The sequence below is a fragment of the Peromyscus californicus genome, unplaced genomic scaffold (genome assembly GCF_007827085.1).
Source record: "Peromyscus californicus insignis strain IS unplaced genomic scaffold, ASM782708v3 Scaffold_6__1_contigs__length_162567912, whole genome shotgun sequence".
Classification (NCBI taxonomy): domain Eukaryota; kingdom Metazoa; phylum Chordata; class Mammalia; order Rodentia; family Cricetidae; genus Peromyscus; species Peromyscus californicus.
The window spans coordinates 26,109,478-26,127,213 of NW_026294584.1; the positions used below are offsets into that span (position 1 = coordinate 26,109,478).

General features: G+C 37.0%; 1 protein-coding gene across 4 annotated transcripts in view; it reads left to right on the forward strand.

Moving 5' to 3' along the window:
* Positions 1-17,736, forward strand: part of Phf14 (PHD finger protein 14) — a 164,378-nt gene that overhangs the window by 35,311 nt on the left and 111,331 nt on the right. For all 4 annotated transcript variants that reach the window (XM_052721042.1, XM_052721044.1, XM_052721041.1 and 1 more), the window contains 2 exons: positions 2,499-2,643; positions 16,378-16,537. In XM_052721042.1, the coding sequence (XP_052577002.1) occupies positions 2,499-2,643; positions 16,378-16,537 (305 nt within the window). The remainder of the gene's footprint in view (positions 1-2,498; positions 2,644-16,377; positions 16,538-17,736) is intronic.

The window sequence follows — 17,736 nt, forward strand, 5'->3', positions numbered from 1 at the left end:
ATTTCTAGATGAGTTTTGTTTTGCCATCTGTTACTTACTTTCCTGATTTCTATTTTTGTGTAAAGCTGTATTAAATTTTTTGTTAGATTTTAGCCTATTCTTTGAAAGAGGATACACCTCTTCAGAAACATGGTAACAAGTTCATAGGAAACTGGACTCTATTATTTTGATCATATGCGTACTTAAAGCATACTTAAACATTAATGTATGTTTGCTCTACTAAAACAGCTAGAATGTTTTCAAAAGTTTGGTTTAGATTTTCCCACTGAACCCTTAGGGCCAGGTGTTTGTTTATGGGAACACTGTAGGGCTGTTGTTCCGCCTTCCTTTGCATTAGAGCTTGAACAAGCATCTCATTGGGCTCAGAAGGCCAGAAACAGCAGTCACTGTTTCTTTCTCATTTTCCTGTATTAGAAAATAGTACATGTAGAGAGAAATTGGCTTAGAGAGACAGCTTAGACAGACACTTTTTCTGAACAAAATCAGAAAATAGAGGAATTAGATCTTCCGTTGATTCAGTTTCTACTTCAAGAAATTCACTTTTTATTCATTCACAGTTTTACTCATAGAAATTCACTTATTTTCTGTATTAATAAGCCATTTTCTGAGGGTTAGAAGTAATTCTTTCAAAGAAATGTTGACAGTCTGTTAACACAGGTAGCCTATTATTTACCAGACTCTGCTTCACTCGGTCATTTTCTAGTCTGTGATATTTAAAACAAAAAACAAAAACAACTTAGAAGTAATAATCTATGAGAAAACATTTGGCCTTACCATGGGGGTGAATTATCAGTGCTCAATTAGGCTTATAACTTGGTTCTACAGAACACAACCCATCCATCGCCTCATTATTAGATGTCAGTCTGTGTTTCTCTTTTGAGCCATCTACAGGAAGTGTAGAGGAGAGGAAGAAGGACTTGGACATTGCAACATTGATGACCTTTATTACTTCATTAATTTTTACAACAACCTTTCTGTTCCATTTTATTTCTGACATTCTCATTTTACAAATGGGAACATTGTATGTTCAACAGCTGTTAAGTGAAAGCTGAGAATGAAACCCATGATGTTCATTAACTACCAAGGTACTATAAAACACACGAGTTTTCGTTACAGGATAGTCTCAACTTGCTTGGTGGCCATTTTTTTCCTGATTTGTTTTACAGTTGTAATTTTAGATGTTATCCATAAAGTGTATTGAAAGGATTATTTATTGCAACCTGTAAGGATTTTTCAGTGGGTGTTGTGGCATATACCTGTAATCAGAGCCAATGAGAAGTAGGAGGATAAGAAGTTCAAAGGCATCTTGGGTTACATGAGATCTTGTCTCTAAAAGCCCTTCCCCATAAAAAAAAATTTTTAAATGTCATTTACAATTTGCATTGAAATGATGATTCCAAATGTTACCATTGAGAGTATTGATAGAATTTAAAGGGATATGAAACAGCAAAGTATTAATGAAATTAAATATATTTAGTGACCGTGGTATGGAACTAACTTAACAATTTTGTTTTGACCTTGGTTAGGTTTATAAATGAAAATATACCAACATGTTACCTTGTAATGTTAACTGTTCTTTATTAACATAGCAAGACTTTTTGTTTTGTTTTTTGAGGCTTTACTATTTTACTCGGACTGGTGTATACTTCCTAGGCTCAAGTTGTCCTCCTGCTTCATCCTCTCATGTAGCTGGAGCTATAGAAGTATGCCACTGTGCCAGAATGAATCATCTTTTTTTAAATTAAAGTTTACATCCAAAATGCACAAGGTTTAAATTAAAATGGACAGGCTTCCTTTTCTTGAAATTTTATCTTACACTCGTCTACTATTAAAGCATTCCTCTTTTATGTTGATAGTAGCTGGCTATCTTTATTACCAGTTAGCACTAGATCTTTCTTGACATAAATGTAAGGAATACTGTTATTTTCCTAGCAACTATTCAACTTGAATCATTAAATTTTTTTATTATAGCTATATATGCAGATTATGTGTTCAGGTTCTTTCTGAGTAGCTGGGTAACCCTGGACCTTTTACACTTTGGAGTCTAGAGTCTCTCAGATATCATATGCACACTTGCTTGTATGTTATCTTTAACTTACTCCCTCCTGTTTTGTATATGTGTCTTGTCTTTCCTGGTAGTAACTTTACTCAAAGTATAGGAATCACATCTCGATACTTTGAAAATCTGTATGTAGGATTGGTAATTCCTAGATGATCAGTTGTTCGTTTTCCCCTAGTTTCAGGGTCAAAGTCAAATGCCAAAGCAGGCAGCTATTTGCATACTTGTGCCTTCTCACTTGTAGAGGGGAGAGCCCATGGCACTTGGACAGAAGTGACAAAGAAGATGTCCTTTGACAGAGGTGGAGCAGACCTTGAGGTTACTAATAGAATGCCACATAACTTTGAAGTACACTAAACAGTATTTTTAAAAAATGAGAATTGAGTATTAAATTACTTTTTAATTAAAATGTGATTTTTCTGATGTATTTTAACATTAGGACTCGCTGATTCTTGAGAAGAGTCAAAACTGGAGTTCACAAAAAATGGACCACATTCTGATTTGCTGTGTTTGTCTTGGAGATAATAGTGAAGATGCAGATGAAATAATTCAGTGTGACAATTGTGGCATTACAGTTCATGAAGGTAATTTTACTGTTTTTCTTCTGTTAGAAATGGCTGGTTGACATCTTGTTTAAAGGAAATTTAAACTTTTTTTTCCATTTGTACTCGTATAAGGTTTTACTACACTAGTATATGATGTGATGGTTAAATTGAAAATAATTTAAGGGACTGGAGAGATGGCTCAATGGTTAAGAGCACTGACTGCTTTTCCAGAGGTCCTGAGTTCAATTCCCAGCAACCACATGGTGACTCACAACCACTTATAATGAGGTCTGGTGCCCTCTTCTGTCCTGCAGGTGTACATGCAGGCAGAATACTGTATACATAATAAAAAAATAAATCTTTTTTAAAAAAATAATTTATATTGAGTCCTTGAAATACGGTTTTTATTTTTGTGTGTATATGTGGTATATGCACTTGTGTGTGTGTGTGTGTGTGTGTGTGTGTGTGTGTGTGTGTGTGTGTATGTGGTATATGCACTTTTGTGTGTGTGTGTGTATATGTGGTATATGCACTTGTGTGTGTGTGTATGTAGTATATGCATTTTGTGTGTGTGTGTGTGCATGCACATATGCACTTGGCGCGCTTGTTTGCTTCTTGTTGCGTGTGGAAGACAGAGGTTGATGTTGGATGTCTTCTCTACCACTTTCCACCGTAGGTTTTGAGAAAGGGTCTCTCACTGAACCTGATATTTGCTTCTTCTACCAACTGTCCGGCCATTGAGTCCCAGAGACCCTTCTCTCTTTGCCCATCAGTGGTGGCATTACAGACGTGCACCACAAAGCCCAGCAAATATTTGACCACAGAGTCATCACCCCCATTTTATTTTGTGTTTGTGTGTGTGTTTGAATCAGGATCTTATGTAGCCCAGGCTGACACTGAGCGTGCCACACAGTAGAGAGGATGACCTTGAGCTGAGCTTCCTGCATTCCCTCCTAAGTACTAGGATTACAGACTTAGAACTCCACAGTCTGCCTAATGGGCATTACTGTTCAGATTCTCTTAGTGTAAAATATCCATTTACTTATTAAAATATTTTCTGGAAGAACAGTATTTTTAGAGGCGTTATATTTTTCTTTATTATATTACTTCCTCTTAGTTTTCCCCTTTTTAAAACAGTTTCACACAGTGTGGCCAGGCTGACTGTAACTTGTCCTCTTGCTCTCAGCCTCCCGAGTAGCAGGGATCATGGAGTGTGCTCTATACCTTGTTACTTTTAGTTCTTAAATAGTGTAGAGAATTAGGAAAAAAAATCCAGTTAGCCAATAGAAGGTATTATTTAAAAGTTACATTTAAATCCTTTCAACATTATACGTATTTTTACAATTATACTTTCTACATTTGAATTTGATTATTTATTTCTAAGACATGATCTTGCTATAGCACAGGCTGTTGGTATAAACTATGGTTCCGCTCAGCCTCCTTAGTTCTGGGATTGCAGCCATGTACAACCACACCATTTTTTTAATTTGAAAAGTGAATTTATAGAGATCTTTTGAAATATAAAATAGGAACCACTTTAATATTCTGTATTATACTTTTGGAAACTTCTTTGTTTTTTCAAACTTATTCAGATTTCCTCAGTTATCTTAATGCTGTATTTTATAGTACAGTAAAACTCAAGTCCGTGTATTATGTTCAGTTGTCATGCCTGTTTGGTCACCTTTAATCCACAACAGTTCTGGAGTCTTTGTGTCTTGTACCAGGGACACTTTGAAGACCGTAGATCAGTTTGCTTTAGAACAGTGTCTTTTTTTTTTTTGAGACAGGGTTTCTCTTTGTAGCCCTGGCTGTCCTGGAACTCTTGTTATAGGTTATAGACCAGGCTGACCTGGAACTCATAGTGCAGTTTAATACTAGGGGTTTTGTTTTTTTTAAAGATTTATGTATTTATTTTATGTTCATTGGTGTTTTGCCTGTATGTACGTCTGTGTGAGGGTGTCAGATCCCCTGGAACTAGAGTTACAGACAATTGTGAGCCGCCTTATGCGTGCTGGGAATTAAACCTGGTCCTCTGGAAAAGCAGCTAGTCCTTTTAGCTTCTGCATTCTCTCTCCAGCCCCTAATACTAGGTTTTTAAATGTGTTTTTCCCTGTTAATTAAGGTTTTCTGCTTTGTGTAGAAATGTGTGCAAGTTTTTTTTTTCTTTTTCAATGAATCATACTAGGAAGAAAATAATACTTCTGTAGTGACTGACAATATTATTATATTGTTTGGTTCAGGGAGTATCTTCTTGGTTGCTTTGTGTCGAAGCTTTTTCCTCATTGGTTGTTTCTGTTTTTGTCTATCTGTCTGTTTTTGTGTCAGAGCCACGACTACCACAAAGCAGTATTTCTGGGGCTTTGTCCTTCCCCGTCTTTCTGGGATCACAGCCCTCCACTCACATAATTCCTGTTGCCCTCATATGGAGTGCTGGAGTTGAGGCTCACCGTGGGAATATCTCCTGTTGCTATGTTTCTTATTTCAGTAATTTGTTTAGTAGCTCCTGTGTACTTAATGCTCTGTAATTTTTAGGCATCATGTAGAATAAAGTAAACATTCAAATTGCTGACCTTTTAGAACTTACTGTCTAGAGAAATGAATAGTAAATTGATAAGCCAATAAGTATCAGATTTTGATCTAGATTTCAGAGAAAAATAAAACTCAACAAGTATAGGAAATGCTATGAGTGGGAGTGGTTGGATAGGTTGATAGAAGTTTGCATTTCTAATAGGTGATAAGAAGAGTCCTCCCAGATTGGGTGGTTGGAGTAGTGACCTAAGGGAAGTGAAAGAGAAAGCCCCGAGATTATTTAGGTTTAAAAGAATACCATAAGCCTAGGAAACAGAGTGTGTAAAGATCTTGAAATAAAAACGTGTTTGGGGTGTTTGTATAATGGTACAGAAGTTAGTAAAGTAGAACTGAGTGAGCAAGCTGCAGTGATAGGTTTCAGATTGTTTGGATTATGCTTTGGAAGGATCACTTTTGCTGGCTAGGGGAAGGGTAGATTAGAGAAGTAGAAGTAGAGACCACAGAAATGACTGGAGATGATTTGGTTTTGAGTTAGAAATAAGGCTTCTTTTTAATTTGTTTGAACCTTATATCAGAGGTTAGCACCAGATATAAAAATTAGACTGAAGATAGTATGTAAATCTGTAAGATTGAATGTGATATTTAAGGAAGATTATAGGTAGCAGGTATTCTAATATGTCAGAGGATATAAAGAATACATTAGTGTGGAGATAACCATACAATAAGCAAAGCACACAATGTTTCAAAAGGGAAAATGGTAACTGCCCAATAAATAATGTGTTTAGAGTTAGATAAGGGTCTAATTCATATTGGAGACTCAATGGGAGTCTCCATTAATACCACTAGGCAAACTACCTCGGGTTATGTGGCAAACAGTTCATTGATGGGCATGGGGTGGGTGGGTGGGTAGCTTTTCCAGTCAAGCATTTACTGAGCTGAGCACTAGAGTTCAGATCCCTAGGACCCATGTAAAGGTCAAGTGGGCATGGCGGCCCTCCTTTCATGTCAGTCCTTAGGAGGTGGAGACAAAAATCCCTAGATCAAGCTAGCTAGCGATTTGAGTTCACTTGAGAGGCAATGTTTCAATATATAAGATGGCGAATGATTGAAGCAAACACCCCAAATCAACTTCAGGTCTCCACACATATGTGCACATGCACCCACACAGTCACCTGTACTCATATGCATGCACATACTCGTAGACACATGTACTCCACACACACTCACAAATCAAAAATCTTAGTCTTCCTCACAAAAGTTATATATGTTACATGACTTAATAAATAAATATAAAATACAGAGACCATCAAAGGGAGACTTGACATGCTTAGGAAAAGATGCAAATAAGGCAGAACAAGTACATTACTGTGTTGGAGGACAGTGTTTGTAGTTCTACCTCCCTGCCTTATCAGCCATAGTGGTTGTAAGGCTAGGAGCCCACATACAAAGTTCCTTGGGTGGATTTTATTGTTATGCAGATGTAAATATGTAGGGCTCATGCTTTGGCTATAGTTAACCTGCTGAATAACTATGAGTTTTGTTTCTTAGGCAATATATTCATGATACCAAAATGAGTATCAGAGATAGATGGAAGAGAGAGAGAGAGAGAGAGAGAGAGAGAGAGAGAGAGAGAGAGCGAGAGCGAGCGCACGCGCCTCCTCAAAGTCCACCCCCAGTGACACAACTCCTATAACAAGGCCACACCTCCTAATCCTTCCCAAATAGTTCACCAACTGGGGACCAAGTATTTAAACATATGAACCTGTGGGGACCGTTCTCATTTAAACTATCACAGGCTCCTATGTTGCTGGTCTCTAATTTGCCATCCTTCTTCCTCAGTCTTTCAGGTAGTCCTTACCACAGACACTTACCAACACTCTAGGGGTGTGTGTGTGTGTGTGTGTGTGTGTGCGTGTGCATGTACACATGCATATGTTTACTTGTTTATTTATTAATGTGACAGACAAAATGTCATTTATGCAAGACTGACCTAGAACTTGATGTATATCTGAGGATATCCTGAAACTCTAATCCTCCTGCCTCCACTCCTCTGAATGCTGGGATTACAGGCATATGTTTCTACATTCAATTTATGCTGTGTTTTATGTTGAACTGATGCTCCTTTTCATGCTAGACAGATGCTCTGTCAGTGAGCTATATAACCAGACTTCTTCCTGTTGTTTTAAAACCAAGGACTATTTCTTTAGGGTACATTATTTCTTAATAGAGTCATTGTTCAGATGAACACAGATGTCTGTAAGGATACCTTGTTAGTCCTGTTGACATCTTTAAGGTTAATTAAAGGTTCATAATGTGATCTATGTTTTAGATGAATAGCCTCATTAAAGACAAATGTACCTTTCTACGGTACCTTAAAATTTAGAAACAACTAAAATGTCAGTCTGAGTCAAGGCAGACAAATTAGATGATCAAGATAAGTAGTAATGCCATGTGAGCTCAAAAGTTGTGTGTCTAAGGCCTCAGAATTTCTCTTGTAACTTAACTCTCTGATGACAGTGCAGTTCTCAAATACTTTTGAGCATTTACTGATAATTACTAGTTCTATTAGTTACTTTGGGACAAAATACTTGACAACAGCAACTTCAGGAAGAAAGGGCTTATTTTGGTTCCCAGTTCAGGGTACTCTCCTAGTGAGGAAGTCAATTGCTCCAGGAGCTTGAGGCAGCTGCCTACGTTTATCAACAGTCAGGAGGCAGAGAATGAGGAGTGCATGTAACCAACCTATTTTCTCCTTTTTATTCAGTCCAGGTCCCTAGCCCATGGAGTGCTACTGACCACTTTGAGGGTACCTTTAGGGTGTGTCTCCCCACCTCAGTTCATTAATATAGGTAGTGCAAGGTGATTTGAAATCCTGTGTAGTTGTTATCAGTGTGACCCATGTTCTCCGAGTGCATGCTTCCTAGTCACATTCCTGTTTTCACAGAAGGAAGAGAGAGACAAGAAAGCATTTACTGCACCTCAACTGGTAGTTTTAAATGTTTTTGAGAGCTAGCTACTATTTGACTTGTAAAAGGAGAACTGTAGTTCTCGTCTCTTGAGTAAATCTTCATGTTGTATAATTAATTAATTGGTACTATGTTTGAATATCCTAATAGAACAATTTGAAATGCTGTGTAATCTTTCTTCATTGTATTTATTTATTACTAACACTTATGACTTGTACAAATTAAGAGTATTCACTATGGTGTTTTCAGATATGCAGAAATACTCATTGATTATGCTTATTTCTTCTGCTTTCTGCCCTTGGTACCCTTCTCAATTCCTGTAAATTCCTCTTCTACTTTCAGTCCAATTTCTTTTAAGTTTCCACATAACGTTAAGAGAATATGGTCTTTCTGTATTTGGCTTATTTCGTTGAATATGGTATCTTTCATTTCCATTACATTTAAAGACTTTTGTAACATTTTCTTCATAGATTAATTATAAAGGTTTCTTTTTCTGTTCATTTATTGACAGGTACCTATGCAGACTATATATTAGGTATTGTGACTAGTGCTTTAGTAAACTTGGAGTGCAAATAACTCTTTTGATGCTGACCTCATAGTCTTTGGATGTATAGATAGAAGGTGGGTAACTGGATTATATGATAGGTCTACTTTTAGTTTTTAAGGGCTCTCCATATCAACAGTGTAGAGTTGTTTTATTTTTCCCACATCCCCACAGTATTTGTTTTACTTTTTGTTTGTTTGGTTTTTCATTTTTATTTTTGAGACAGAGTTTCTCTGAGTTGCTGTCTGGAATTCACTTTGTAGACTAGGCTGGCCTCGAACTTACAGAGATCTGCCTGCCTCTGCCTCCTGAATCTAGGATTAAAGGTGTGTGCCACCACCACCTGGCTTTATTTTACATTTTTATAATTGCTATTTTAACTGGGATAAGGTGATACCTTATTGTAGGTTTGATTTGCATTTTGCCATGGTTCATAAGACAAAACATTCCTTTCATATATTGGCTATTTGTATTTCTTCTTTTGAGAAGTTTCTATTTTCCTATATTTTTTAGTTGGATCACTTGGATTTTGGTTGCTGAATTCTTTTTTATATTATAGATATTAGACCTCTGTCAGATGAAAACTTGGCAAATATTTTCTCCCTTTCTGTTGAAAGTTTCTGTGCTCTGTTTCAATAGTTTCTTTTGTGTCAGGAACATTTACTTTGATGTAATCCCTTGTTAGTTTTTGCTTTTAGCGCTATTGGACTCAGTCTTAGTTATTTTTCTGTTGCTGTGTAGAGGTACCATGACCAAGGCAAATTATAAATGAAAGCATTTAATTTGAGGTTTATAGTTGCAGAGGGTACTAGAGTTCGTGACTGTTGTGGAAGAAAGCATAACAGTGAGCAGGCGTGACTCTGGAGCAGTGAGAACTTTCATCTGACCCACAGGCACAAGGCAGAGTTGGGGGATTGGTGGAGAAGTAAAAAGTGTGCACTAACTGGGAATGGCTTCGACTTTAAACCTCAGAGCCTACCCTCTGTGATGCACCTCCTTCAGCAAGGCTACACCTCTTTTAACAAGGTCATGTCTCCTAATCCTTCCCAGACAGTTTCACCAGCTGTGGATCAAGCATTCAAATGAATGAGGCTGTGGAGGCCATTCTCATTCTCATTCTTGCATCCTCTGATCCAGAAAAATCATTGTATCACTATCTTAAAGTGTTTTCATTATATTTTCCTCTCCTAGTTTTTAGTCCTGGGTTTTGCATTTAGGCTTTTGTTTTGTTTTGAACTGAGAAGTAGGAGTCTTGTTTTCTGCATGCATATTTATATCCTGTCTCCCAGCAGCATTTATTAAAGGATGCTGTTTTTCTTCTATTGTATGCTATTGAAATATGTGGAGAATTAGTTGGGTGTAGTTGTATAGAAGGATTCTCTCATATCTTCCTTCTGGATCTTTGTGTCTGCTTTTAGGTCAATATCATGCTGTTTCCATAATTATGACCCTCATATATATTTTGAAATCAGATATTGTGATGCCCCAGCTATAATCTTTATACTTAAGGTTGCCATGGCTGTTTGGGGACTTTTATAATTCCATATGAATCTCAGAATTGATTTTTGTAAGTCTTTCAAGAATGTCATTAGAATTTGATGAGGATTGTACTGATTCTGTAGTTCACTTTGGGTATGACATGCCATGATTTCTACTGCACAGAATTCGTTACTGGTCTGTAGAAAAGCTACTGATCTTTGTATTTTCATTCTGCATTCTGTTTTTTTTTTTAATGGAATTTGTTCATTCTAATAGTCATTGTTGATATCTGTAGATACTTTTATATAGAGTGATATATTTTATATATCATATAAAACAGGGAAAATTTTATTCTCTATTTTTCTGTTTGTATAACTTTTCTTTCTTTTTCATGCATAATTATTTTTCCTACATATTGTAGCACTTTGTTGAATAAAAGCAGTGAGATTAGACACTTTCATTTATTCTTGATCTTAGAGGAAATAGTTTTCAGGTTTTTTCCCCATTCATTGTAGTGCTAGCTGTGGGTTGGTTATACGTAGCCTTTATCATACTGACTTTGATCCTTGTATAGCTAATTTGTTCAGAGCTTTTGTCATGAAAGAATATTCATCAAGTTTTTTTTTCTACACCTGTTGGAATGATTTTATGATATTTTTCATTTTCTTAAGTTGACTGATATTTATTTGCATATAATGAATCATACCTGGGTTGAAACCAGCTTGATTACGGTGTATGAGTTTTTATATGCTCTTCAGTTTGATTTTCTAATACTTTGTTGAGGATAGTGTTTAGGTATGTTGGGCTGCAGTTTTCTCCCCCCACCCTTCCTTTTCTTCTCTTTTTTCTTTCTCTTTCCTTCCTTCCTTCCTTCCTTCCTTCCTTCCTTCCTTCCTTCCTTCCTTCCTTTCTTTTTTGTGCTGTGATCCTGTCAGGTTTTAGTTTCAAGTTAATTGTGTTCTCATAAAATGGCTGGTATTTTTATTTGTGAGTTCATTATAATAAAGCAAATTTTACAAATAAAGTATTCAAAAATATAACAAATGTGGAAGAGTTCTCTCCCTTTCTTTCAATTTTATGGAATAGTTTGAGAAACATCGTGCTATTTCAAAGTATGATAAAATTCATCAGTGATACCATCTAGTCCTAGTCTTTTCTTTTTTGGAAGACTATTGTTGTTATTGTGTGTGCTTGAGTTTGTGTGTGTATATACACATGTGTTTATGTCAGTTGCACATACATACTTTGTGTGTGTGTGGAGGCCAGAGATCTACCCTGAATATCTTTCTCCAGTCCTTTCCAATTATTTTAAATCCAGGGTCTCTTTCTCACTGAACCTGGAGCTCATCAATTCAGTTAGACAGGATGGCCAGCAAGCCCCAGGGATCCTCCTGTTTGTGCCTTTCCAATGTGGGGATTGCAGAAGGATCTGCTTGCTATTCCTGGTGCTGGAGCCTGTACTCAGGTCCCCAGCCTTGCTGTGCATGCACTTGATTGGCTGGACTGTCTCCCCAGCATTATGAGACTTGGTATTATTGACTTAATTTCATTCTTTGTTAGGCTGTTCAGTACTTTTATATTTTGGTTCAATTTTGGCATTTAGATGGTTCCAGAAATCTGCCAGTTTCTTCTGAATTTTATTTATTATGTTTATTTTATTTTTTATATATTATTTATTATACTTATATATTATAGTATATATTTTTTCAAAACAGTCCGTAGTGCTGCTATGGATTTCTATGTTGTCAGATGTAATTTGCCTCCCTCTCCTTGTGAGTGTACACTGTAAATTTATCTAATCCTCAGTGAAACGCAACTTGCCATTTCATCTATCCTTTCTTTCTATTGTTCTTTTAGACCTGATTTATTTTTGTTTTGTTTTTTATTGTTTGTTTCTACTAATTAAGTGTTTGGCATGGTTTGGTTTCTTTTCTAAGAACTGAAGATAACCATTTGCTGTATTCCATATATCTTGGTTTGCTATGTTTCCCTTTGTTTCAAGGACTTGTAGTTCTATGTTCTGATTTCCTCAGTAGTTCACTGTTTTGTTTTGTTTTAATGTGTTGTACAGGGCCAGCAAGGCAGCACAGTTGGTATAGGTGCCTTCCATAAACCTGACATCCTGAGTTTGATCTCTGGGATCCACATGTTAGTGGAAGAGAACTTACTCCATGGTGGCATGCAGGTAGATATGGTACTGGAGAAGTTGCTGAGCACTACATGTAATCCACAGGCGGTAGGAAGAGAGTCAAGGGCCTGGCCTGGGCTTTTGTAAACTCAAAGCCCACCCCCAGCAACACATTTCCTCCAACAAGGCCATACCTCCTTATCCTTCCAAACAGTTCATCAACTAGGAACTAAGCATGCAAATATAGGAGACTTTGGGGGGCATTCTCACTCAGACCACCACAGAATGAATATATATAATAGGAGTTATTAGAGAGGCTTATAGATTGAGGTCCTGCTAGTGCAGCAATGGCTGTCTCCGGACCAAAAGTCCAAAAATGTAGTAGTTGTTCAGTCCACAGGCTGGATGTCTTAGCTAATCTTCAGTATATTCTGTATTCCAAAGATGTAGGCTCTAATACCAGGGAAGTAATGAATTTGCCAGTTAGAGCAAGGGCAATCAGGCAAAGAGCAAGTGCTTTCTTCTTCCATGTTTTTTATGTAGGCTGCCACCAGAAGGTGTGGCCCAGATTAAAGGTGGATCTTCCTACCTCTAAAGATCTGAATTTAGGATGGATCTTTCCACCTTAAATGATTCAATCAAAAAAAAAAAAATTCCTTCACAGTGGATGTACCAACCACTTGGGTTTTAGTTAATTCCAGATGTAGTCAAGTTGACAACCCAAGAATAGCCATCACATTACACATGGTGTTGGAAACTGAATGTTCCCCTCCTTTTTCTTCATATTCTGGAAAAAATTCTTAAATGTTTGATTTTCCTTTGCTTTCCTCCCTTCTCCCCCTGTTGATTGGATTTTAAATTTGTGTCAAATTTTCTCACAGTTTTAAAATTTTTATTTCAAGTTTTAAAATTTTTTTTCAGCAGCATGAGCTACTGACTTGCTGTATTAAAGACTTTTTTCATTTTTTTAAACTTGTAACATTTTGTTGCTCTGAACAAGGTATTGCAACTATTTGTGGTTTTCATTTTTATTTTAACCTTTTTAAAATAATGATTTTTTTCTTTGAGGATTTTGTATAATATAACCTGATCATACTCTTTCCCCTTTCCCAACTCCTTGGATTCTCTCCAATCTCCCTGCTTATCCAACTTCATGTTAGTCCTTTTCTTAAAAAAATAACAACACAATGGAGTCAAGTTTGTGTTTGCTGACTACTGAACTTAGAACCTGCCATGGAGTGTGATTAATATACCCAGTGTCACTCCATTGGAGAAAACTGATTGCTCTCTCCCAGCAGCTCTTCATTGCAAATAAGCTTCTTGAGTGGGGGTGGGACTTGGTCCCATTTCTCCTGCTTCATGCTGAGATTTTTCTTGCTAGAGCTTGTGCAAGTCTTAAGCATGCTGTCACAGTCTCTGAGTTATGTGTGTATCTGCTCTGTTGTGTCTGGGAAATACTATTTCTTTGAAGCCATGCACCACCGCTGACTCTTACAATCTACTTTTCTCTTCCCCATAGATCTCTGAGCCTTAAGGGGTGTGTGTGTGTGTGTGTGTGTGTGTGTGTGTGTGTGTGTGTGTGTGTGTGTGTGTGTGTGTGTGTGTGTGTATAGACATTCATTTAGCACTAAGCATTCCAAATTCTCTTATCTGCACATTGAGCAGTTGTGGCTCTCTCTGTTAATTACTGTCTACTGTGAAAAGAAGCTTGTCTGATGAGGTGATCTGTGAGTATAGCAATATGACATATGGAGCCCTTTGATTGCATGTTCATTTAGCAGAATAATAGTAGTAGATTACTACTTTTGTGGTTTGGGTATAAGTGGAAAGGACAGTATATTTGCATAGAGGCCAGGATTAATGCTGGGGGTCTTTCTTAATCACTATCCACCTGATTTTCCAGAGACAGGTTTCTCAGTCAGGAGTTCACTGATTCAGCTAGATTGGCTGGCCAGTGAGCTCAAGAGATCTTCCTGTGTCCACCTCCTTCTCGGTGCTGGAATCATAGACATGTGCTGAAAGACCCAGCTTTTTTCAAGATGGGCATTGGAACACAAGTCCTCATGTAACCCATGTTATGTGAACAATGTTATTCATTTAAAATATTTTGGAGGAATGTGGATTTTGTTGTAAAATGCAGGTTTTTAAATACAGATTATTGTGGCAACTTATGTTTTTGTTTTCTTCTTTTAAATATCAAGAGATATGCTAAATGTTGGTAAATAATACGCATTATTAACAGAATTGCCAACTCTCAAAGATTCTGTTTGTGCAAAGCTAGAAGGTAGAAGAATATGCATCGTTTGGTCTCTTTTTAGAAATCTGAATTCTAGCTGGGCGGTGGTGGCGCACGCCTTTAATCCCAGCACTCAGGAGGCAGAGGCAGGCGAATCTCTGTGAGTTCGAGGCCAGCCTGGGCTACAGAATGAGTTCCAGGAAAGGCACCAAAGCTACACAGAGAAACCCTGTCTTGGGAAAAAAAAAAAATCTGAATTCTATTAATTTGGATCATCTATATGTTTGTAAAATTCAAGGCAAACATTTTTATATAGTATTTTCCTTAAATATGGTTTTTTTTTAAACATGTTTTTAACACTTGAAAATGGGGTTTGGGATTTAGCTCAGTGGCAGAAGGCCCTGAGTTCGATCCTCAGCTCCAGGAGGGGAAAAAAAAAAAAAAAAACCACTTGAAAATAGTTAACATACATGACATGAGTTTTTGCGTGTAAATTTTTCAAATTTAACATTTTCCCAGGTGAAAGAATAGTCCCCCCCCCCCCCCCGACAGAATTTCTCTGTGTAGCTTTGTGCCTTTCCTAGAACTCGCTTTGTATACCAGGCTGGCCTCAAACTCACAGAGATCCACCTGCCTCTGCCTCCTGAGTGCTGGGATTAAAGGCGTGCGCCACCACCGCCTGGCAAGAATAGTTTTTTTATGCTTATGTTTTGAGTGAAAGAAACACATATTTTAAAATATGTCTAGTCATTAATTGGATTGAATTAAAGGTGGTATAAAGTCCCAGAATTTTGATTTAGAGCTCAGTAAAATTGTATTTTTAATTATATTATATTATTTTAATTATATTTATGACAGAAAATACAAGGACATGGCAGGTCAGATGGCAAATTTAAAACTCTGTGAAGACACAGTGTGTGTCAGTTTTCAGGGACAAGCTGTTCTGGGACTGGAAGAGTACCAGTGTTCTGGGTTACAGAGGAAGACTGTCTGGAAATGAAGCTCAGAATCCATTGCCGTGGATATTTGTAGGTGTTTTAGAACTCTACAGATGTTTGCTTTGCATAGCGTGTATTTTTAGAACAGAATTGAAACTGTGTTAAACATGTGAACTGCTGTGATTTGTCCTGATTTTACTGAATGAAGTTAGTAAATTCGATAGCCTCTTGGGGCCTTTCTTACCATGTTAATTGTCTACTTTGAATACAGATTTCATCTGGTTTGAAATACTTTGCTTAAAAGAACATTATTTTGTAAAAGATTTCCCTCTCTGTAGTATTAGATTGCTTATTGAGAAAATAGATTTATTTTTATTGTTTTCTTTTATGATGTTTCTTTGAATAGATTTTAGCTATTGCTCTTTTATAGGTAACAGTAACTGCACCAACAAGAAAATTATATGTCCTTTAAGTTTATGATTTTGTATTGCAAAATCATACTTACACATAAGCAATGAAGATGGTGATTGCTGACTGAAATTTAATACTAAAGAAATGAATACGGGGCTGGAGAGATGGCTCAGCCGTTAAAGGCTAGGCTCACAACCAAAAATATAAGAAATGAATACGTTTTGATCCCTTTGCTTGTGTGCTAATTTAATCTCTTTAAAATGATTTCTTTGGCACTCTCTTCTAAGACTTTGAGTATATTGAAATGTGCTGTTATAATACTTTTGAATAGCATTAGGCTAACAATTTTTATTTGAAATAGATTATGTAAGTCATAGCTATAAGGAGAAAAGTATGTTTACAGAACTACTTTACTCCTGTTTTTATGTCAGTCTTATCAGTCATTGCTTTTTTCAGTGTTTTTCTGTTTCTTTTTTGATTTTACAAAAGTGAGTTTAAAAAATAAGCCCTATTAAATCATAACTATTCTTTTCTTTTTTTAGGTTGTTATGGAGTTGATGGGGAGAGTGACTCTATTATGAGTTCGGCTTCTGAAAACTCCACCGAGCCTTGGTTTTGTGATGCCTGTAAATGTGGTGTTTCTCCTAGCTGTGAGCTATGTCCTAATCAGGATGGAATTTTCAAGGAGACAGATGCTGGAAGGTTGATGTCCCCATTATGTTGTGTTCATATGCCTGCTTCATAACATGCCTGCTTTGGAGCTCCCTTTTCTTCCATTATGACTTTTGAGTCACACGCTTTTCTTCCCATCTTCTTGGTACAAAGGACTGCGTTGGCCAGTAGGCGATAGATCGATGAGGGACTAAGAAAAATCATCTCTCCAGTACTTGGAGTTGTTTTTTTTTACTCTTCATCGTTATTACTTAAGGATCCTGTGAAGAAGCAGTGGTAGTTCCTCACATTATAAAGATAATGCCCAAGGCTCACATCATTTAAATCATATTACCAGACTCAAGACCACAGTCTGGTAAATAGAGAAATTTGAACCCAGATCTCTCCACTTCAGGAGTATAGTATACAGTGATTAAAAATGGAGGAAGTTAATATTAAGAATTATTAAAATTATGCCCTAAAAGTACATGGAAGTTTTAAATTAACTTCTGAAGGAAATCCTAGGCATGACATAGATTAAGGAAGGCCAAAATTAAAGGAATGACCTCTTTCCCAACATTGGGGTTTGGGCTTTGTCACAAGAACTAGTTGTAGCCTAGTTTTCTGCTTTATCTGTCAGTCTTCAGATCTTGAAAGTAGATGACTGACCACAAGTTTGCAGGGGGGACTGCAGCTCTCTTTTGAAGCCTATTACATATGCTGTGTTTATTGAGAGGGCGGTGAAAAGTAATCTGAAGGTTGGGCCAGGGTTGTGAGGAGGCAGGGACTAAGCTTGTGGCTCTACTGTAGCAGATGTACCCTGTCTGTCCTGTTGAGAAACTCACCCTTCTGCTGTCCTCTGTTCTGTTGAGTTCTAGTACCCAGCTATAGTGATAACAAAATCACATTCACTAAATGACAAATGTGGAGGGAAATCTGTCTCTCATTGCAGAGTACATGTTAAAGCATGCCTGTGAAGCTGAGAGACAAATCACTGATACTTCACACAAAGACCTGTGGTCTTTTCACTGTAATCACACTCACGGTCACTGCTGTATTTGAACAGTTATCATTCTAAAAGTGTTGACATCATTTATGTTGGTTTTTCCTTACGAGACTAGGGGTAGTTGACTATAGTGTATAAGTTATTCCCAGTCTTGTGTGTCTTGAAGATTACCCACCTCAATGCTGCCAATAAGAAAACCTTAAAAACATGCGGCACTCATATTTTTAAGGTTTTTATTTTGACA